The sequence below is a fragment of the Heptranchias perlo genome, chromosome 3, assembly GCF_035084215.1.
Source record: "Heptranchias perlo isolate sHepPer1 chromosome 3, sHepPer1.hap1, whole genome shotgun sequence".
Taxonomy (NCBI): Eukaryota; Metazoa; Chordata; class Chondrichthyes; order Hexanchiformes; family Hexanchidae; genus Heptranchias; species Heptranchias perlo.
The window spans coordinates 70,523,292-70,547,004 of NC_090327.1; the positions used below are offsets into that span (position 1 = coordinate 70,523,292).

General features: G+C 44.0%; 1 protein-coding gene across 9 annotated transcripts in view; it reads right to left on the reverse strand.

Annotated features, from left to right (window-relative positions):
* unm_hu7910 (un-named hu7910) overlaps positions 1-14,125 on the reverse strand; it is a 247,657-nt gene extending 233,532 nt beyond the window's left edge. For all 9 annotated transcript variants that reach the window (XM_067980168.1, XM_067980165.1, XM_067980167.1 and 6 more), the window contains exon 1: positions 13,941-14,125. In XM_067980168.1, coding sequence (XP_067836269.1) covers positions 13,941-13,998 — 58 coding nt within the window. In that variant the 5' untranslated portion in view covers positions 13,999-14,125. The remainder of the gene's footprint in view (positions 1-13,940) is intronic.
* Between the last annotated feature and the right edge of the window lie 9,588 nt (positions 14,126-23,713).

The following is a 23,713-nucleotide window of genomic DNA, read 5'->3' on the forward strand; positions in this document are numbered from 1 at the left end:
AAACCTTGGTTAGTCAGAGGTTTTTTTTTAAAAAAAAATTTAAAAAAACAAACTATCTACAACCAAAATATGAACACTGCTAAACAGCACAACTACAGCAATGAGACTTGAAAATAAAATTAGCACATCATTTCACATTTTTTGGTTACTGAACAAAACAATCTCATTACAAATGCTAACATGTCAACTCATAAGAGTGTCTTACTTGCCCAGGAGCTTACAAGCTGCTCAGACAATGGAGGAGGAAAGAAACACAGCAAAAAAAAGTCACATGCAAGCACACAAATTCATCTGGTACAGAGCTAAGAACATCAAGCACTAATGATAATAGAGCTCAACAACATGCCATTCACAACAGAAGTTACCAGTGTCATAGTCTTCGCTAGGAAAGGTCACAGTTCCAGCTGAACTTGTAGCAGTGTTGATGCACAGGTTCTGTGCCAAGATGGAAGAATCAATAGTTAAAAAGCAGTAAACTTGACAACTGTTTACAGTATTAGGCAAAATTATCACAGACCATTTGTATGTTTAGATATTTGCGTTTAAGGGCCAAGGACAAAAACAAAATCATTTAGTAGGCACTCGTTTTGTGAAATTTTTAGCTGTCAGCATTAATTAGTGAAAGTTGATTTCTCCCATACAATGAAATGGCTCCAAGTCATCCAATTAGAAAATGATTACTGCACCCTCACCACTAAACACCATTTAGTTACCACAGGTTAACAATAATCATTTGTTTTATTCATTAGCATAAGGAAATAGTGTGGTCAACTCATTAACCACCACAAGGATCTTCAACCTCAACACCGAGGCAAGTTCAGAGGTTGGTAAATCCATCCTACCCTCGAGTTGGATAAATGCCTTTCTAATGAATGTGATTCCGAAGGGTTAAAATTGCTGAACAATGTTGTAAACCTCAGACTATTAAGGCGCTCAAAGACAGCAGTAATCAGATGGTACATCTCAGAACAAGTTAGATATGTTGGTTGAATATTCAGATGAATGTACATGTGACAGAAAATTACTTGGCAAAAAAAAGTTAATAAATGATGCAATAGGATTCTAAACTGATAGCAGCAAATGTCCATAGAGCCTATCAAAAAGGTTCTGTTCAGGGTTTTCAATGTCACTGTCTTTAGTATAAAGAGAAAACAAGTTTCAAAGTGGAAGTTTTGCCACTGACTACAACTGCTATTGGCAGTTATATCAATCTTATTTCAACAGGTGATGAAAAGAGGAACAAATCATATTATTTAAATTGAGACTTAATTAAAATTAATCAGTTTAAGTTTATTTTAAGACATGTGTTTGACAGGTGACCTGCAGTTCAGTGAAATAAAACTTTTAAACACAACCGCTAGATTTCTGCATAATTTCAGCAATCAGTACAACAGGATCTGGTGACAAAAGGTTGCTAACAATCGCTCTATACTCCACGTTGAATGGAAGCATCCACTTTGAAACTTACTTTTTCTCTAAACGGGCTGCTAATAATTCCTGCCAGAAATCAGTACTGGAGTGTTGGTTAAACAAGAAGTCATTCAGAGCCTGGCATTTCCCTTTATTCATCTTCATATGAAATTCCATTAAGGTACATGAGGTTTAATCAGTAGAATAGTTCCTGCAACTATTGAGTGTTACTTATTTCCAATAGTCACACCTACCAAGACTTTTATTTTTGCAGAATTGAGGCAGAAGCAAAGAAAATGAAGGTCGCAATAATGGTACGTTTATAAAAAAAAAGTTGCACTCAAATAGTCTGCTAATGCAAAATTAAACAGAATGAGGACGAGTACCTCTTATTACAGCCCAATTACAATATAGCATAGTACTTGCTAGTTTACAATACAAAATAACCTCTAGGAGCATCAAGCACCTTTAACTAATCAATGAGATGTTTTATATATATCATTTTTATCTATACACTACTACACAGAAAGGTTTATGGTCATGTCACAATCACTTCTTGAAACAATCCAATTTTAAATCTGTTTTCACATTTTGGGCACGTTTCAGGAGACAAGACGAACTGAAAACTCACATTTCATTTTGTAATATGCAACTAACCTTCCTGTAAACTGGGTGCACTATGAGACCCAACATTGTATGCACCTGCAAGCTGGCAGTGATATTGTGGCTAGCGTTTATACACTAAATAGTGGCATCATGATTGTTACAAATTCAGTCTGCCATAGATGTCTCCTGTTCAGTAGCATCAGTCACTCCCATAAGCAGATCTCATGTCTCTTATATCCAGAGTTGACTCAACCGGCCCAATATTTGTCAATAGCATAATCCAGGGGATGCAACGATGTGTTCCCCCTTAATGTACGAACAGGGCATCATGTATTCTCACGTGAATCTCCAATCTTTTAGCTGGTGGACTGTTTACCCTTTAGTGAGACGAACCCCACAGTGGCCTGCATGCTGGTCTTTCACCCTGACCTGGGTTTGAATCTAGCCAATACTGATGAAATTAAAAGCAAAATACTGCGGGTGCTGGAAATCTGAAATAAAAACAAAAACTGGAGTTCTGACGAAAGGTCTTCGATCTGAAACATTAACTCGGTTTCTTTTGCCACAGATGCTACCTCACTTGCTGATGAAATTAAAGTCTCCTCAGTGCTGACTGCCAAGATCCTATCTGAAAAAGAAATTGGGCAATCTCATCCCAATTCCTTTTGGGCATTGTTTAAAGCCCACAGCACAAGACTGCCCCTAATTTCAGTCTCAAAGAGCTGAGGGGCTATAGGACAATAGTGAGAAATGGAAAATACCATATTGGTGCAATAGTTGGAGATCTTCTGAGATGCAGCAGAGCCAAGGGGCGTTTCACTTTACATCCGACCAAACTATCTGTGCCTGAACTAGGAGTGCTTGATGCTGACAATAGCTCACTGACATAAGAAAACATTCCATTTCTAAGTAGTAATATCCCTCACTTTTATGAGTACATATTTCACAAAATAAAAATTTCTGAGCCAAGCTAAACCCAAGGGTTTTGGCAACATCACAGTAAAAGAAACACACAACTACTAAAAGGGTTGCATATCCCAGAAAAGGATCACAACTGGCAAGGCAGTAAAACACAAACAAATTTCAATTCATAAATTATTCTTGATAAACACCAAATCCAATATTTTCTATTCTTTTGAAAGAAACTATAAAGATACAAGGACCAGTTAACTTTTATCCCTGTACTTGAAGTATATTGTGATTACAAAAAAGTCAGCTGTTCCAAACAACACTCATCACTGTCAAGAGAAAGGTTAAGTGGGCATTTTATAAAAAAGTTAAGAATGGGGTTGAGACATTTAAAAAGTACAAGTTACATAGTACTGGAGCAGAAAATTGCTAGTATGCTTAACCATAGCACTAGCAGGATTTTGAAAAGCAACTTTATAAATTATGAATTTCTGAAATAAAAACATTATATAAAGTGCTGTAATAAATGCATACCTAATTGCTTGGTTATAAATTCAAAAATGACAATTCAGCAATAAATCACACTGATCAGTCAAGGTATATACCTCCCTAAAACTTGAGATGTTAGTTATGGGATAGGGCTCCTTTAGTTGCAAAAACCTGACTTGAAAAGTTTGGATAAAAAGACACATAGGGAAGTGTCTATTGATGTTGTCTATATGGACTTTCAGAAGGTATTTGATACAGTTCTGCACAAAAAGATAATCAGCACATACATTTGGAGGTAATTTTGTGGCATGAGTCAGTGATTGGTTGGAAGGTGGGAGACAAAATAGGGATAAAGGCAACAATCTCTGATTGGCAGCATGTGACAAGTGGTATTCCTCTGGGATTCGTACTGGGGCCTCAGCTTTTCACCATATATATTGGAGAGGGTGCAGAGGAGATTTACTGAAATGATACCAGGATGAAGGCCTTCAGTTATGTGGAGAAGCTAGAGAAGCTGGGATTGCTCCCCTTAGAGCAAAGGTTAAGGGAAGATTGAAGTATTCAAAATTCTGAAGAGCTTTGATAGAGTAGATAAAGAGAAACAGTTCCCACTGGCAGGAGGGTCAGTAACCAAAGGATACTGATTTAAGATAATTGGCAAAAGAACCAGAGGGCAGATAAGGATTTTTTTTTAAAACACAAGTTCTGATCTAGAATGCACTACCGGAAAGGGTGGTGGAAGCAGATTCAATACTAACTTTCAAAAGGGAATTGGGTACATACTTGAAAAGGAAAAATTTGCAGGGTTACAGGGAAAGAGGAGAGTGGGATTAATTGGATAGCTCTTTCAAAGAGCCGGCACAAGATTGATGGGCCAAATGGCCTCCTTCTACGCTGTAATATTCTATGATTCCTATGATATTGATGACTTGGAAAGAGAAAAAGAGTGAGAGATTCTCAGGGCAGCAGGAAGACAGGACTAGCAGACGCAGGAAACTATTGAAATAGTCAGGCTATTGCAACTGGAGCAGAGAAAGCCAAGAGAAAATTTAATAGAGTTTTTAAAATTATGAATCGTTTTGATAGAATAGGGAAAGATTTTTCCTCTGGTTGTGGAAGTCAGTGAAGGGAGTCATCAATTTAAAATGGTCACTAAGAGGGAGGTGAGAGATTAAGAGAAATTTATTTACATAGAGAGCTGTTCAGAGTGTAGAATGCTTAGACGGGATGGTTGACACAGAGGCCTTGCATTTAAAGAAAAATTGGATAAATATTTGAGGTAGAGGGCTGTGGAGAAAGATCAGGGCAACTGAATTAGTTTTAGATTGCTCTGGTAAAGAGCTGGCAGAGACATAATTGGCTGAATGGCAGCCTTCTGTCCTGTAAACTTTTACAGTTCTATGATTAATCTCGACACCAAAGTGGAAATTTAGGTAGAAGTGTCAACTGTCCACCTAAGGAGCACTTTACCTGCTTCTACAGGGAATATAATGAAAAGAATTGTGTTTTAATAATGCACTTTATCAAAGAGAGGCTACCATATACAGTACGCAAAAAGTAGTAAATTGAAACCTTTTCACCATTGCTGTGCACTGCATGTCTATTTTAGAATCATTGAAAATTTATGGCACAGAAGGAGGTCATTCGGCCTATCGTGTCTACGCCGGCCAAAATTGAGCCACCCAGCCTAATCCCACTTTCCAGCACTTGGTCCGTGGCCTTGTAGGTCACGGCACTTTAGGTGCACATTCAAGTACTTTTCAAGTGATTTGAGGGTTTCTGCCTCTACCACCCTTTCAGGCAGTGAGTTCCAGACCCCTACCACCCTTTAGGTGAAAAACTTTTTCCTCAGCTCCCCTCTAATCCTTCCATCAATCACTTTAAATCTATGCCCTCTGGTTATTGACCTCTCGGCTAAGGGAAATTCCTTCCTATCCATGTCCTTGTAAAACAGGAGATATTTGTTCATCTTCCCACCAGCTATTGGTCTGCTTAATACAGAACATGCTCGAAAGGAAAAAACACAGCTGGTCAGCACAATGTATTCTGCACATTCACTTTAATTAAAAGTAACTGACTATGCATTTCACAAATACCCTGGCTTTGCCTTTCAACTGACTATACTGACGTGTGTCCCTGAACAGTTTAATAGCTTATTTTTGTTATCTTTCCCAAATGACTGGCTATTTAAAAATATTGCCCCAGTATTAATGTTAAAACAAAACCTTCTTAGCCAAAATGTTAAACTGTCTTATCTATATATGCTGATGGACTGCTGTATATATCCAGCACTCTTATTTCAGACTTTCTGCATTCTCAGAGAAGCTGCTTACAATAAGGTAGCTTCAGTTCTGAGTATACAGTCCAGATGGAATTGTTTTATATACACAACTTAAAGTTATTCTGATATGGAACGGAAATAATATTATTTCACCAACTACCTAGAATGCCATGGAAATGACAATCTTCACTACACAGGAAGAACTCTATTACATTCTACCCTGTGCTATGCTGGCAAGTGACGATGCAACTGAATTGTAAACCAATAGTTTTCACCATCATACAGTGTACATTTCTACTGCAACACACAATTAGAGTGGAACACTTTAATGACGTGTTAGAGTAACTCAAAATGGTGCACATATTCCAATTTTTTTGAAAAGAAAAATAGAATTTAAGTTACTATTGTTGGCTTTTATTTATAAGCCAATTTAAATAGGCATATAAAATAAAATCAGAAAATGCTGGAAAAGCTCAGCAAGTGAGGCAGCATCTGTGGAGAAAGAAACAGAGTTAACGTTTCAGGTCAGACCTTTTGTCAGATGAAACAGTTCTGATGAAAGGTCTTTGACCTGAAACGTTAACTGTTTTTCTCCACAGATGCTGCCTTACTTGCTGAGCTTTTCCAGCATTTTCCGATTTTATTTCAGATTTCCAGCATCTGTAGTCTATTTAAAACAAAAGCAAAATACATGTATAGTTTCAATAGTTACTATTGTGACTTGAATTTTTCCTTTTAGCAAAAGAAGCAAAAATATATGAAATTACAACTTATGCTATAATACGTGGCAACTCCATAATCAAACACTAAAATAGTTACCACCATATGTTTGACAAAGAAATCATCCCTAGCATGATGCACACATTTTCCTTCAGCTACTGTTTCTTTAGTGGAATTTAAGAGGCCTGCACAAGCTAACATAACTATAGCTAGAAATCAGGAAGAACAATTATTTTTGCTTTAGAAACTGTTTAAAGATATTTTTGTACTTTTTTCCCCCCCTTTTATTTGTCCTGGATAACCAGCACAGGATGAGGACCACAGGATCCCACTCATGAACAGATTAGATGCAGCATGCAATATGTTGCTCCCAGCACACACAAATATTCTAATTTATAGTGCACACTTCTCTACATTACAACATGTTTGACAATGTGTCTGTGCATATACACGGTTAACACACTCCAGGCATAGAGGTTCGACATTCTTGCAACTTATTTTTTATTCGTTCATGGGATGTGGGCGTCGCTGGAGAGGCCAGCATTTATTGCCCATCCCTAATTGCCCTTGAGAAGGTGACGGTGAGCCGCCTTCTTGAACCGCTGCAGTCCGTGTGAAGGTTTTCCCACAGTGCTGTTAGGAAGGGAGTTCCAGGATTTTGACCCAGCGACGATGAAGGAACGGCGATATATTTCCAAGTCGGGATGGTGTGTGAATTGGAGGGGAACATGCAGGTGGTGTTGTTCCCATGTGCCTGCTGCCCTTGTCCTTCTAGATGGTAGAGGTTGCGGGTTTGGGAGGTACTGTTGAAGAAGCCTTGGCGAGTTGCTGCAGTGCATCCTGTGGATGGTATACATTGCAGCCACTGTGTGCCGGTGGTGAAGAGAGTGAATGTTGAGAGCTGGATGGGGTGCCAATCAAGCAGGCTGCTTTGTCCTGGATGGTGTCAAGCTTCTTGAGTGTTGTTGGAACTACACTCATCCAGGCAAGTGGAGAGTATTCTATCACACTCCTGACTTGTGCCTTGTAGATGGTGGAAAGGCTTTGGGGAGTCAGGAGGGGAGTCACTTGCCGCAGAATACCCAGCCTCTGACCTGCTCTTGTAGCCACAGTATTTATATGGCTGGTTCAGTTAAGTTCCTGGTCAATGGTGGCCCCCAGGATGTTGATTGTGGAGGATTCGGCGATGGTAATGCCATTGAATGTCAGGGGGAGGTGGTTAGACTCTCTCTTGTTGGAGATGGTCATTGCCTGGCACTTGTCTGGCGCAAATGTTACTTGCCACTTATCAGCCCAAGCCTGGATGTTGTCCAGTTCTTGCTGCATGCGGGCACGGACTGCTTTATTATCTGAGTGTGACATACTGGCTTGGACCACTGTGTGCGTGGAATAATTTCTTATCCCTTTCTATTTTGTTTCTTGCCTGCATGGCATCATGGCAGACAGAAATGAAAGGCCAACTCCCCACTGCTTGCTATCCAATCAGGCCAAAAATGGTACACATTTATTTTACTAACATCTCTACCATACAAGAAATTGAGCAAGGACGATGCTCTGATATGATAGATATGGAAATTCATTCTCAAAAGACATAACAATCAGATCTAACCTGTGTAAGAAACCAAGACTCCTACACTTGCCAAATTAAAAAGGCATGACACTGGAACGTGATGCACTTCACCTCTGGGGCCTGGGGTCAAATCCATGCCATTGGTGAACAAAGTTGGAGGGTTTTACAGTGCTAACTGCGCTATACTCGACTCTGAATTGCTTTGGATAGTGTTCCCAAATTGATAAAGATGTCCCAGTTCCCAACATTAATGTCCTTCACTTTGATAAGCGTAAAAGTTCATTCAAAAAAAGGATATTGTGGTCTATCGGGCCTGAGTTTTATGGACCAATACAGTGGTATTATCTTCAGTACGTGTTTTCATCTAGTTCCCTTTTATCAAACATCCCAAATGTTTATCTTATAAAATTCCATTTCAACAGAAGATACCGTTTTAGTTTGCAAAATAGGTCACAAAGCTACTCTACATAAGATATTTACTATATTTAGCACAAGGGCAGTTTAGCACATCATGAAGTCTACAACAAATAATGCTTTAAGTATCACAGCCCCCACGTACATGAAACATTCACTTCCATTACCCAAACTACAGCCCATGGAAATACTCCTCCATTGGCAATCACAAACAAAAACTTGCATGGGACTCATTTTGACGTTTATAATTTCACAATGCATTGCATTCAATTTGTGTACATTCAAGTCTTCAAAACCTTTATTCGGGCAGAAAATGCATTGGAGATTAAGTTTTAAAAGCTTTCTATTCCTCATATGACAATGCAGTAACAAGGCAAAAATCAGGAACTTCCAAAAACCTAAGAAAATTCTGAAGAGACAGGACAGGAACAAAAACACAATGTTATGCGCTTAGCACACCTACTAGTGTACAGAGAGCCTGTGCAGAAATTGGTGGGGCAAAGTCCTGCATTTGGGCAAAACGAGAGAGAAGATTTTTTTTTAAAAATATGAAAAATAGGTAGTGGACACTTCCCCAATGGTTCTGCTAAATTGTTCAGTGAACAACAGTGATACTAACAAGGAAAGTTCTAGGTCTGCACTATGTTAGCTGATTTTAGCCAGGGTAGCAATAGAGATGCTACAATTGTTCTCATTGTACCTGGGTTGGAAAGGGAGACGAACAAAAGAAAAATCAACCAGGGTTCATATTTCCAGCAGAGATCAGATTCAACTATGATGCCTCTGTGATAAGATCCTAGAGGGGATACAAGGCAGGGCTCAACACCTTCAGAAGAAAAGATAGGAGAAAGTGAACATATGAAATAAAAAGGAAATAAATAAAAATATAAAAAATGCATCAGAACATGGGTATCTTCTTGAAATTCCATGTGACTTATTTGTCAAATGGTGCGTGCGTGCGTGCGTGTGCGTGTGGCGCAGAAATGCATCCCTCCCCCAACGGAGTTATGAACAGACTTCCATTAAAACCAAAAAATGCTGGAGAAGCTCAGCAAGTGAGGCAGCATCTGTGGAGATGCTGCCTCACTTGCTGAGCTTCTCCAGCATTTTCTGTTTTTATTTCAGATTCCCAGCATCCACAGTATTTTGCTTTCCATTAAAACCAGTTAATATATACCAATTTCTTCATTAAAAGAGCTGGCGAAATATATCTGCTTAATAATATGATTAAAAGTTGTGAATATAGGCATAGGGATCAAATACTCAGTGAAAGACTCCTGTGCTGCTGGGATCATACAAATGTCTGTCACTGTACCTGGTACGGTGAAACAACTAAAGCAAGTAATTGGGCATGGTGCAACATCCTGCACTTACAACATGTAACATTTACTACCAAAATATTAAAAAAATTTTTACACATACAATCTTAGAGGCAGTGAAGAGAGAAACTTCTGAGCAAATCTGAACAATCAAATCACTTGCCTGGTCTGTAAATTTAGATTATTATCCTGGAGCTTCGCTGTATTATCTAATGGAGTCAGGATAAATTTTCAGAGGTTCTTACTCCTGAACCGTTACCTGTGGTTATTCACATTGCTCAGTGAATTAAACGGGGGAGAATCCACGATGGAGCAAATTGCATAACTGTATAACTGGTAACATTTATAATTGCTGCAACTAGAATTTAAAATTTTGATGTAAATATACACAATGCACTATTAAGGGACCACTCAAAAACTTCCACATCTTCAGACTTACATGTATATAAACCATATTTGGCCAATAAAGTCTGCTAGCAAGTCAGAGGTATTCTGTTGGCTTCTAATGACAGAATTGGGCTCTACAATAACACTGCATGGTGTACAGTATTTTTCATTTGTTCTTACTTTGAACTCTATTTGGTGCTAATCCCAATTGCCCATTGTTGGAAATATGTTACTAATGCTACTAAGGGTTGTTAATCCTTCTTAATAACTTCCACGATGATGCGGGTCCGAGTGTGACCGAACGTGCAAGCTTTATTACAGACACAAGAGCATTAGAACAAGTACTTGTATAACGTTCTAATACAGTTATATCAAATAAACAAGGATGGTACAACCTGCCCCTAGGAAATTTCAGGGTGATCAGACCTGGTTCGTAGGGTGTGTGGACCTCCGTCCGTCCCAAGAAACTGCTTCTGACTTTTAGTAGCACAGTGCCCCAGTTTTTATATCTTTCTGAAGCATATTTGCTTCTAGTAGCTTAACGACATTAGTCCCATGACATCATCTTTCCCCTCCCCCCAGGGCACCCATTGTTCCAGGCATCTTTCAGATATCTATTCTATGGTTTTAACTGTTTGTCTGAACCTATTCTACAGGGTAAACTGTTGTCAATTCTATCTAGCTTATGGGGGAGGGGCATCTTTGTGTATTTGGATTGTTCGGATGCGGACATTGAAGATATCTCATCCTGTATATGTCAATCACGAAGGTTACCTAGTTATCTGAACAAAGCTCCTACAATTAACAGGATTAGTCTGTGTCCAGGTCCTGAGTCCTTGATTATGCCTTGGGACTTCTTATTATCTGTTTCTGACAATTGGTCTTCAATGTGTCTGTTTCACACTTCTATTGTCTCTGCAATATTCCCAATCACTCTGCCTGATGGCCCGATGTCAGATATATCATTTCCTGTGGAATGTTGGCTCCCTTTGTATTTGTTTTTTTGCCAAGCGCCTGAAGCTTTGCAGGATGGGATACATAATTATGATTTGGTCTGGAAATCATATTTCTTACACCTGTTTAAAAGCCACAAAACACAAATTCAGAAATCCTCAGGAGTTTCTGTTGGCTCAATATGGAGCACATACTCTCCCCCATACCAAAGTCCAGAGAGCTTCGTGCTGGTCGGCAAAGCTAGCCTGCTCCCCTACTGTCAAATGAACTCAGTGGTACTGCTGGAGTGTCGCCAGTTTAAACCACAGTTACCAGTAAAAAGCACTGGTAAGCTTTCCACTTATCCAGCCAGAACTAGCCCATCCATTAAGCTATGGAAGAATCTCAGCCCCAGTGACAAGTCTATCTCTCCATGTTCCATTCCTTACCTAAGCTGGCTGGGCAATCATTAACTGTATTTTGTAGTATTGCAAATCGGCCTTGTTCAGGTTTTGGATTAGAGAGCCCAAACAGGGCTGACTTGGTTCCAAACTTCCATCACTAGATGCGTCATCTTGGAGCCACCCTGATACAAATGAGAACCCTGTTCCTTCTGGAGGGAGGGGACGTCACTAGTGGGTCATCAGGCAAATAGCAGCATGGGTTTGAGCTCTTGCGGGACAGACAGCAAGCACCAGGAGCTTCTCACAATTGGCACTGTGAACATAACTCATCATAAGATGTGTGACTGACCACATCATGGACACACACTTACCCAAGTCCAGAGAACTCAGGCAGTTAGCAGAGCCTAAGCTTAGTTCCCCGACCCAGAACGTTCCACAAATAGAAAGTGCATAACTTCAACAGCATCTGTTTGCTCTAATAAATTCTGAACCCTAGGAACAGGCGTGAGTCATCGAGCCCCATGAGCCTGCTCTGCCATTTAATTAGATCATAGCTGATCTGTACCTCATTTACCTGCCTTTTTGATCCGTATTCCTTGATACCCTTACCTAATAAAAATCGGTCAATTTCAGTCTTGAAAATTTCAATTGACCCAACATACATAGCCTTTTGAGAGAGAGAATTCCACATTTGCACTATGCTTTGTGAAAAAGTGCTTCCTGATTTCACTCCTGAATAGCCTAGCTCTAATTTTAAGATTGCAGCCCTTGTTCTGGATTCCCCCACCAGAAGAAATAGCTTCTATCTATCGACTCAAATCCTTTTATCATTTGAAACAACTCAATTAGATCACCCCTCAATCTTTTAAATTCATGGGAATACAACCCAGGTTTATGCAACCTGTGCTCATACATTTAACCCTTTTAGCCCTGGTATCATTCTGGTGAATCTGCACTGCACCCCTTCCAAAGCCAATATATTGTTCCTGAGGTACAATGTCTAGAACTGAACGCAATACTCTAGACGGAGTCTGATGAAAGGTCTGTACAAATGAAGCATAGTTTCCTCCCATTTGAATTCCAACCCCCTTGAGATAAAGGCCAACATTCCATTCACTTTGACTAGTTGTTGCACCTGTGCTCTAGCTTTTAGTGATTTGTGTACCTGCATACTCAAATCCCTCTGCTCATCCAATTTCTAGTCTCTTGCCATTTAAAAAATATTCCAATTTGTCTTTCTTGGATCTAAAGTGGATTACATCTCACATCCCCACATTGAACTTCATCTGCTACAGTTTGCTCACTCACTTCCACTCCCATCTACACAACATACTGTTCATCCTCACTTGGTTTCATCTGCAAACTTGGATATACAACACACACACACATAAATACATATTAATAATTAGTAAAAAGCCCCCAGTACAGATCCCTGGGGACCACCACTTGTCACATTCCACCAAAGTACATTCCCTTTATCCCTACACTTTGATTGGGAGGTACGAGATAATTTTCAATCTGTGTCCTAAGGTTTCCTCCATGCGCTCTCATTTTTGAGAATAATCTTTTGTGCAGAACCGTATCAAATGCCTTCTGGAAGTCCAGAGACTACATTCGACATTCCCCCGTCCACCTCATTAGTAACCTGTTCACTTCCCCAGTCCAATATAGCTTTTGCAGCATATACCCAGCATCCAGGTAACACCTTTCAGCAGTTGTCATCCACAGTCTGACTTTTCTCATCAGCTATACAACAGACATATGCCTTCAAACAGATGAACACGAGTTGCTTTCAAGATCAATCAGTACCCATTACGTGTGCACAGAAGTAATTTCTGACACAAGCTATAGTGCCTCGACGTTACCATTTGAACTGTACACAATGTAAACCCACAAGGTCTAGCAGATGAGACTATACCCATGTCCTTTCCAGTCAGCACAGATCAATGAAACGTGGAATTTCAAATTATCATACCAAGTGGCGAAGGAGAAACTAACAGATTCACTTCGGTATAAAGATCCACCCGTCTCCTCCCCACTGTACAAAATGTTTAACATCCTGTTTAAAAAAAAAAATCAATGCAGATGAGTAGAGACTGCAGAAAATGTCTTTAACTAATCGCAGGTATAAAACCAGTGCCGAGATTTGCCTTTGACCTCTGAAAAATGGAGACATACATCGATCTGACTGAGAGTGGCAAATCCTGCATGAAGAACGATAGCCCCTCGGACACAGGGTGCAGCCTCTTGCACGCAGGTAAGCAGGGGAAGGTGCATTTTGAAACATGCAAAACTCCTCGCTCAGTTCGCTCATCGGTCTACCGAGGCAGGGCTGGCGCCGCGCCCTCCCACTGCCGCTCCCGCTCCCGCGGTTGACTGACGGCCCCAGAGCTCGAGCTCAGCGCGGGCTCCGAGCTCCCGGGACTCACCAACCGCCAGCCGGGTCCAGGCTGCCGCCCGCCGAGGCGCTGCCCGCTTGCCCGCTCGGTGTCGCTCACCTTTTCTGGATCCCGCCGTGTTCGCTCTGCTGCTGCCAGGCTTGTTCTTCGATGTCATGGTATTGCTTGTTTAAAATGTTTTGTAAATCGAGGCGGAGGAGAAATAAACAAAAAATGACCACCTCTCGCTCGCTCGCTCGCTCAACGCAATGTTAGACCAAACTTTCACTGCTCGCCGTCACAACCTAATCTGAACCACACCCCGGTGATTGACAGCACGACGCGACCAATCCGACACCACCCTTCGCGTTGCGAACCGTCCATCATATGACCAACCCCTCCTCGCTGAAGGGGGCGGGCTGCCATTATCTATCAGGGTAGGTTGAGGCGCAGCGTCGGCGCCGAGCGAACGTGGCAACATGGAAGCAGCAAAGCCTCGCGAGAACGGCTGCTGGCTTCAGCTTTGATGTCAGTTTATCAGTAGGCAATTTGCAAAGAATTGAATTTTTGTCTTAAGTATTGTGCTGTTATTTTTTAAATTTTCTTTTGAGATGTGGGTGATGTTTCATTGCTCATCCCTACTTGCCTTGTGTTAGTGGGCCTTCTCATTGAATCACTGGAGTCCTTGTGCACATTGTGCATCCACAATGGTATTAGGTTGAGAATTCCAGTACTCTGACCCAAAGACCATGTATAAATCGGCATGGGCTCCACGGGCCGAATGGCCTCTTCTTGTGCTGTAACCACTCTATGATTCTATGAATATCTGGCAACCAATAGAACATGGTAATGTTTTTGGCCAGAGAAAACCATTGGTCCATCTAGCTTACCCATCCAAACAATTCCATTAGGTCCCTTAGGGTGATTCTGGGCCTAAACTCAAAGACAGGTTTAGGTTGGATAGGAAAATGTAGATAAATCCACCAACGGCTAGAAAGGAGTCCTGCAATACCAGGGAAGGTACAATGTTTAGGGGAATTCTTAAGCAATCCTTTGGGGACATAACAAAGATGCTGAAGAAAAGTTTGAATCAATTGTCAAACAGACCTGTGGCAATATGTCAGTTAATGATAGTTGAAAAACCTATGTGAATTCTGTTTTCTGGCAGATTGGGATGGACTTATAATTGCACATTATATTGATATGGGAGAGGATGCTCCCATTGCAAATTACTTTGTTGCAGGTCGCTGGCAAAATGAATATTGGTAATCAACATGCCAATAAGATGCTAACAGAAGATATTACTGAGTCAGCTTCAGGTCCATGGGCGTTTGCTGTGGTCATAGTCTCAAAGTCACCTGGGAGAGCTAGATTCTGCATCAACTACAGAAAATTGAATGAGCTAACCGTTAGAAGACAAATACACAATGGCACATGTGGATGTCCAAAGGCGCCGAATTGCTTGAATTTGAACTTTTAAAAAATTGTGCACTATCAACCCAGCCTCTGAGCAAAGTGAGTTACCGCAGCTGAAAATGTCTGAGAGAGGAGAAGACACACCTGCAAAATCTGTTAGGAAGAGAAGTCACACCCACAGATTCAGCCTGCATTGCTAAAACAGACAAGCAGACTTCGTGCATTGAAAGGTAGTATTCAGTATGTAATTGTAAATAGTTTTTTTTATTAAAAGTCAAATAAATAATTGAATTGAAAGAGACAGAAGGGAAAAGTAAAAAAAAATTCAATTTTTTTAATTAAAAAAAATTTTAATGACCAATAACTATTAAAATAAGGAATAATATGAGATTCCACATCTTAAAAGTTAATTTTTAGTTGTTTGGCAGTCATTAAGACTTAAGGCATTGTTAAAACTTAGTTTAGACCTGTATTTTTAAGCGTACCTGTTTGGTGGTATAATTAGTTACTTTCCAACTGGGCAGATAACCAAGTTTGCACTTTTTCAATTATTTCTCTGATTGCAGTGTGCGATGGTCCTTTAATTCAAAGCTGTCATATCGCTGGCGAACCACTAAGAGCAAGTTCCGGATTTCTGTGTTTCACTGCACAAATGCAAACGCTGGAACTTGCTCCTTCAATTCGCCACGAACAACGGAGAGTGCTGTTGAGCTCCTCCGTTATTTTGGGAGTGATTTCTGCCCGTACGATTTGAACTTTGAAGTGCTTCTGTATGCCAGCACTTTATGACTAATGTGCTGGCAGGTCCGATTTACAACTGCTCTGTAATCTAGGTGGGATTATGTCTTTTTATATGCATTCTCGAGAAGTGGGCGTCGCTGGCAAAGGCCAGCATTTATTGACCATCCCTAGTTGCCATCGAGAAGGTGGTTCGTGGGCCTTTTTCTTGAACCACTGGAGTCCGTGAGGTGAAAGTGCTCTCACAATGCAGTTTGGTAGGGAGTTCCATGATTTTGACCCAGCGATGATGTAGGAACGGCAATATATGTTCAAATCAGGATGATGTGTGACTTGGAGGGGAACTTTGAGGTGATGGTGTTCCCATCCACCTATTGCCCTTGTCCTTCTAGGTGGTGGAGTTCGTGAGTTTGGGAGGTGCAACTGAAGAAGCCTTGGTGAGTTACTGCAGTGTATCCTGCAGACAGTATACATTGCAGCCAAGAGGTGGATGTTTAGGCTAGTGTATGAGGTAGCAATCAAGGAGAATGCTTTGTCCTAGATGGTGTTGTGCTTCTTACATCGAGTTACATCAGGTCTACACCACAGAAGCAGGCTGTTCGGCCCAACTGGTCTACGCCGGCATCTATGCTCCACATGAGCCTCCTCCCTCCCTACTTCATCTAACCCTATCAGCATACCCTTCTATTCCTTTCTCTCTCATGTGCTTATCTAGCTTCCCCTTAAATACATCTATGCTAGTCGCCTCCACTACTCCTTGTGGTAGCGAGTTCCACAGCCTGTTTAGTCTTTCCTGATGAGTATACCTTTCAGTTCTTAGGTCATCCTTGTAAATCGATTTTGCACCTTCCCCAATGCCTCCACATCATTTTTATAATATGGAGACCAGAACTGTCACAGTATTCTGCACCGAGCGACTTCTCATCCTCAGTGATTTCAATTTCCATCTCAATTTATCATGCTCTCTCTCCTCTGAGTTCACTGCCCTCCTATCCTCCCTTAATCTCTCCATCCATATAAACTTCCCTACCCATATTTATGGCCATCCCCTCGACCTTGCTATCTTACGTGGCCTCTCTACTCCCATCGTGTCAATCACGGTTAAGGCCATCTCTGATCACTTCCTTGTATCACCCACATCCCTCTTTTCCCTCCCAACCCTACTCCCTCTGTGTCCGCCCCTGGAAAAAACTCTCCCACAAGTCACTTACAACGGCACTTTCAAATTCCTAACTGTCTAGCCTTTGGCCCTCCGTTCACCACGACATTTCTGCAGCTACCAATCTGCTCAATCATACCCTCACCTCCACCTTTGATGCTCTTGTCCCCATTAAAACCATTACTCTCTCTCATTCCCCCCGGTATGGCCCTCATCTCCGCTCCCATAAGTCCAAGGGACTCAGACTTGAACGTTTATGGCAGACAATAGGTTTAGCCATTCATTGCCAGATCTGGCTGGACCACAATAAGCACTATCTGGTCCTGTTCTCCTCTGCCAAAACTGCTCACTAGTCCAGTATCATTCTGGAATGCAAAGATAATCCCCAGCTTTTCCTCTCCACTACAAACCATCTTCTTAAACCCCTCTCCCCTGCCCCTCCAACGAAAAGTGCGAGAAGCTTATGGAAATCTTTTTCACTAAGATTGAGACCATCCGTTCAGCTGCCTCTGCTGCTTCCCTCCGTTCCCCTAGCCCACCAAGCCAACCTTCCCCTACTATTCCCCCCTACCCTAGCCCTGAACATACATCTTCAGTTTCTCTCCTATCGCCCCTCATGCTCTCTCCGAACTCATCTTGAAGATGAGACCCACCTCCTGCTCCCTCGACCCTATTCCCACTAAACTGCTGACCACCCAACTTCCCTTCCTGGCCCCCATGTTAGCTGATATTCTTAACGGCTCCCTCTCCTCAGGTACTGTCCCCCTCCCCTTCAAATCTGCTGTCATCACCCCCTCCTCAAAAAACCCATCCTTGACCCCTCTGTCCTTGCAAACTGCTGCCTCATCTCCAACCTCCCCTTCCTCTCCAAAGTCCTTTAACGTGTTATCACCTCCCAAATCCGTGCCTATCTTTCCCACAACTCCATGATTGAAGCCCTCCAAACAGGTTTGTGCCCCTCCCACAGTACTGAAACTGCCCTTATCAAAGTTACAAATGATGATGGTAAACTATCCCTCCTCATTCTTCTTGACCTGTCTGCAGCCTTTGACACGGTTGACAACACCATCTTCCTCCAACGCCTCTCCTCCATCGTCCAGCTGGGTGGGACTGCGCTCACCTGGTTCCATTTCTACTACCTTACTAGCCCTTTGTAATTTCAGAGTCCCTCTGACAATCCTACTTTATTTGATATACATGGAGGAAGAGGAGGAGATGGAGAAGAAAGAAAGCAGGGGTGCTAGGCAAGGTACAGGACATCTGAGGAGAACTGCCTGTATTCACCCTTACACTCTTGACCAAGTATACAGACTTGGATGAGCATTCCTGCAGTTCATTAAGAGCAGTGCTTCTGGAGGTTATGCTTCATCAGAGAGGCAGTGACAGAGTTTTATCGCATGCTGCAAGACAACCTGAGTAAGCATAGTACTGCCTATTTTAGTAAAGGCCACAGCCGCTCTGAACTTGTTTGCTTTCAGCTCTTTTCAGGCTACTATAGGAGACAAAGAACAGCAACAACAACTTGCATTTTTATAGCGCCTTTAATGTAGTAAAACGTCCCAAGGTGTTTCACAAGGACGTTATCAAACAAAATTTGACACCAAGCCACATAAGGTCATATTAAGACAGGTGACCAAAAGCTTGGTCAAAGAGGTAGGTTTTAAGGAGCGTCTTAAAGGAAGGGAGAGAGGTAATGAGATTTAGGGAGAGAATTCCAGAGGTTAGGGCTCAGTACTAGGTCCATTGCTTTTTGGAGTATATACAAATGATTTAGACACAATGTAGGGGGAATGATTAAGAAGTTTGCAGATGATACAAAAGTTGGCCGTGTGGTTGATGGTGAGGATGAGGCTGTAGACTGCAGCAGGTGGCAAATGGAATTCAATCTGGAGAAGTGTGAGGTCAGAGGCTGGGTATTCTGCGGCGAGTGACTCACCTCCTGACTCCCCAAAGCCTTTCCACCATCTACAAGGCACAAGTCAAGAGTGTGATGGAATATTCTCCACTTGCCTGGATGAGTGCAGCTCCAACAACATTCAAGAAGCTCGACACCATCCAGGACAAAGCAGCCCGCTTGATTGGCACCTCATCCACCACGCTAAACATTCACTCCCTTCACTACTGGTGCACCGTGGCTGCAGTGTGTGCCATCCACAGGATGCACTGCAGCAACTCGCCAAGGCTTCTTCGACAGCACCTCCCAAACCCGCGACCTCTGCCGCCTAGAAGGACAAGGGCAGCAGGCACATGGGAACAACGCCACCTGAACGTTCCCCTCCAAGTCACGCACCATCCCGACTTGGAAATATATCGCCGTTCCTTCATTGTCGCTGGGTCAAAATCCTGGAACTGCCTACCTAACAGCACTGTGGGAGAACCTTTACCTCCTGGACTGCAGCGGTTCAAGAAGGTGGCTCACCATCACCTTCTCAAGGGCAATTACGGATTGGCAATAAATGCTGGCCTTGCCAGCGATGCCCACATCCCATGAACGAATAAAAAAAAAATGCATTTGGAGAGGGCAAACAAGGCAAGGGAATACACAATAAATGGTCGGATATTGAGAAGTGTAGAGGAACAGAGGGACCTTGGAGTGCATGTCCACAGATCCCTGAAGGTAGCAGGACAGGTAGATAAGGTGGTTTTAAAGGAAAAGGGATACTTTATTAGCCGGACTGGGAGCCAATGTAGGGTAGTGAGCACAGGGGTGATGGGTGAATGGGACTTGGTATGAGTTAGGATACGGGCAGCAGAGTTTTGGATGAGCTCAAGTTTACGGCGGATACAAGGTGGGATGCTGGCCAGGAGAGCTTTGGAATAGTCAAGTCTAGATGTAACAAAAGCACGGATGAGGGTTTCTGCAGCAGATGAGCTGAGGTAGGGGTGGAGACGGACGATGTTATAGAGGTGGAAATAGGCGCTCTTGGTGATGGAGCTTAGCTCAGGGTCAAATAAAACGCTAAGATTGCAAATGGTCTGGTTCAGCATCAGACAGTGGCCAGGGAGAGGGATGGATTTGATGTCTAGGGAACGGAATTTGTGGTGGGGACTGAAGACAATGGCTTCGGTCCTCCCAATATTTAGTTGGAGGAAATTTCTGCTCATCCAATACTGGATGTCAGACAAGCAGCATCACAAATCAGAGACCGTGGATGCGTCAAGAGAGGAGTTGGTGAGGTAGAGCTAGCAGGGAATCGTCATCATGCATATGCAAACAATGACCGACAGGAAAAGACCCTCTGGTCCATCCAGCCTGTCCCACACAATTCTGATGCCTTGTGCATCACAACATATACACTCCCCACCCCACTTGAAACCATGTGATGTCCTGGGAGAGCTGAAAAACCAGATACAAACCCATGCCAATTTGGGAAAATAATCTTGGAAATTCCTCTCCGACCCCCTTAGGCAATCAAAGCTAGTCCAGGAGATTACTCTGGCCCTGATAATTCAATGCCTCAGCCAGAAACAGGTCCAGCTCTCACTTGAAGGAATTTAGCGAATCGGCCTCCACCACACGAGTCTGTTTCAGAGGTCCACTATTCTCTGGGAAAAGAACCACTTCTTGACATCTTACCTAGATCTGGCCCTTACACCACTTAAAATTGTGACCCCTGTGTTGGATAATCCCTTCCTTATCCTTTTAACAGATTCGAAAAGCTAGAAACTGTAATATGTCTGACAATTAACTTCATTTATTATTGTTTCAAAGCAGTACACATCAGCCTTCCATCTAAAACTTGTGTGTACAGGATTTTTAGCGGGAAACCGTGAGCGTGGCTTATCCAAGCCTATTCATGCTACCTGGTCTTGAAGGTAGTCAAAAAGTTCCTACTGAGTGAAACATTGGGCCCGATTTTAGCACCCGGTCCCGGGTGCGTTCTCGGCGGGGGGGCCTCTAAAATCCCGGTTTCGAGGAGCGGGACCAGATCGCGCCTCGATCCCGCCCACTTCCGGGTTGCGCGCTGACGTGCGGGGGTGCGTGCGTTGGCCCCGCTGGTGGGAATCCCGCAGGCAATTAAAGCCAGCGGGGTTCCACTTGAGTGTATTTATCTTGGTATTTCAGGTCATTAAATGACCTGATTGAGCTGTTTATTTAACAGGTGTGGGATTTTACAGTGAAATGAGACTGTTTCCCATACTGGGGGAAACACTCACACTCTCAACGGACGTGTGGCAGCTGCCAAGGTGCATTCCACAGGTGGGGGGGGGAGAGCCTTCACCAACGCAGGAGGACACTCCGTAACATTGGGCAACGCCTGCCCTCCACCACCCTCCTCCAAGCAAGAAGATTCACCGGCGTGGAAGTCCAACCCCTGTGCGAGGACACACTTTTCTAGCGTGCACAACCCCGCAAACCTAAACCTGCCAGATGGGTGCTGCGTTGACATCCTCGGAGGACGAACAGCATGACCAGCCTCAGCAGCCTCGCAGTCCACGCCGTCCGCCTCAGAGACGTGCATCCCCACAACACGGTGCTGCGGCACATCCACCTGCACAGCAGGATGGAGGGCATCCGCAGAGAGAGATGCGTCGCAGGAGGCACTACCCTCCGCACAGGGTCTACAGACCGAGGCTCAGCTTCATGGACCTCTCTGAGCAGCAGTGCATACGGAGGCTCAGAGTCACTCGCCAGGTAGTCGCCGACATCTGCAGCCTCCTCAATGACGAGCTGCTTCCGGATGGACCAAGCAGCATCTTCTTACCCGTCGCCGTCAAAGTCACCACTGCCCTCAACTTCTTCGCCTCCGGATCCTTCCAGGGTGCCACGGGGGACATCACCGGGGTCTGTCAGTCGTCTGCACACAAGTGCATAAGGCAGGTCACCGATGGGTTGTTCCGCAGGGCCTCGACCTACATCAACTTCGCCATGGATGAGCGCAGCCAGACGGAGAGGGCGGTTGGATTCCATGCTGTGGCTGGCTTCCCACGGGTGCAGGGTGTAATCAATTGCACCCACATAGCAATACGGGCACCTCCGCATGAGCCAGGGCTGTTTATCAACAGGAAAGGGTATCACTCCATGAATGCCCAGCTCATTTGTGACCACCGCCAGAGATTCCTACACGTGTGCGCCAGATACCCTGGCAGCTGCCACGATGCCTTCGTCCTCAGGGAGTCCACCGTCCCGCCCCTCTTCCACGCACCCAACGCCGGCAACGGCTGGCTCCTCGGCGACAAGGGATATCCCCTGCACACGTGGCTTATGACACCTTTGAGGAACCCCATTACCGAGCCACAGCGTCGGTATAATGACAGCCACATTGCTACCAGGTCTACAATTGAGCAGGCTATAGGGCTGCTCAAGATGCGCTTCAGGTGCCTTGATCGTTCCGGGGGAGCACTCCAATACACGCCATTCAGAGTGGGACGAATTATAGTTGTCTGCTGTGCCCTGCATAACATGGCACTACAGAGAGGGGTGCCGCTGGAGGAGGCCCCATGCACACCCGCCACCCACATTGAGGACGACAATGAGGAGGAGGAGGTGGAGGAGGAAGAGGAGGAGGAGGAGGAGGAAGAGGAAGAGGGAGAGGAGGAGGAACGACCCATGCGCCGAACACCGGCTCACCTGCGTGCTCGTCAGGCCAGGGAGGCACTCATGCCAACGGTTCTCCTAACATCACACTGTGTGAGGCGTTCACATGTCATAACGTGCACAGACGAGGGTCCATACAGGCTCCCTCCACAGAAGAGTGGTGCCTGTAAACCTGCACCCACTGCATTATGCCCAATGGGTGGGACGGGGTGGTCGTCGTCATGATGAGGCGCACGGAAGGGACATATTGCACAAGCCGCAGAATTATGGACAAGAGGTGGCAGCATTGGTGAGAAAAAGTGAGTTTATTTTGTGGTGACATTCAAAGAGTGGAAATTTTTTTTAAAAATAGACAAACACCCTGGTGCAATCCCTGTGTGCTCACGGAACTTTAGGCGTTTGTTTTTGGGACCCCCTACGTGGTGCTACCCCTGTGGCTCCAGCAGAGGTGGTGGCAGGTTGCTCCTGTTCGTGCCCTGACCGGGTAGATGCTTTGGGCCGACGCCCCCTGGGTTTCGGTGCCCGTGAGGGCACCTCCACAGACTGCTCCTCCTGCACCTGTGCAGGGGCAGACTCGGCCACCTGGAGAGGATGGACTATTGCGGGCACTGGTTGAGAGGGGGGCAACGGGTGAGACTTGGGGGCTCCTTGGGTAGTGTCCACACTTCCATTTCCCCGTTCACCATCTTCCCTCTCATGGCCAAGGCCCACATCACTCCTTCCACCCTGCTGGACGGCAGTTTGGATGACGTGGGTGAGACCTTGCAAGGCCACCTCCAATGTATCTGTCAACCTGTTGATGGCGGCAGAATGTTGTTCACCCTGAATCCGAACAGCCGTTGTGAGGGCCTGGATGGACTCATTGGTGAGCTGTGCGTGACGCTCGAGGGAGGCTAGCCTGTCCTCCACCGCAGACGTTCCCACACCTACCCGCGACACTATCTCAGAGATGCCTTCACGTCCTTGCGACACTATCTCGGCGATACCCTCCTGCACCTGTGCCACCATTCCCCTCATGCAGGAGTTGGACTCCTCCATCCT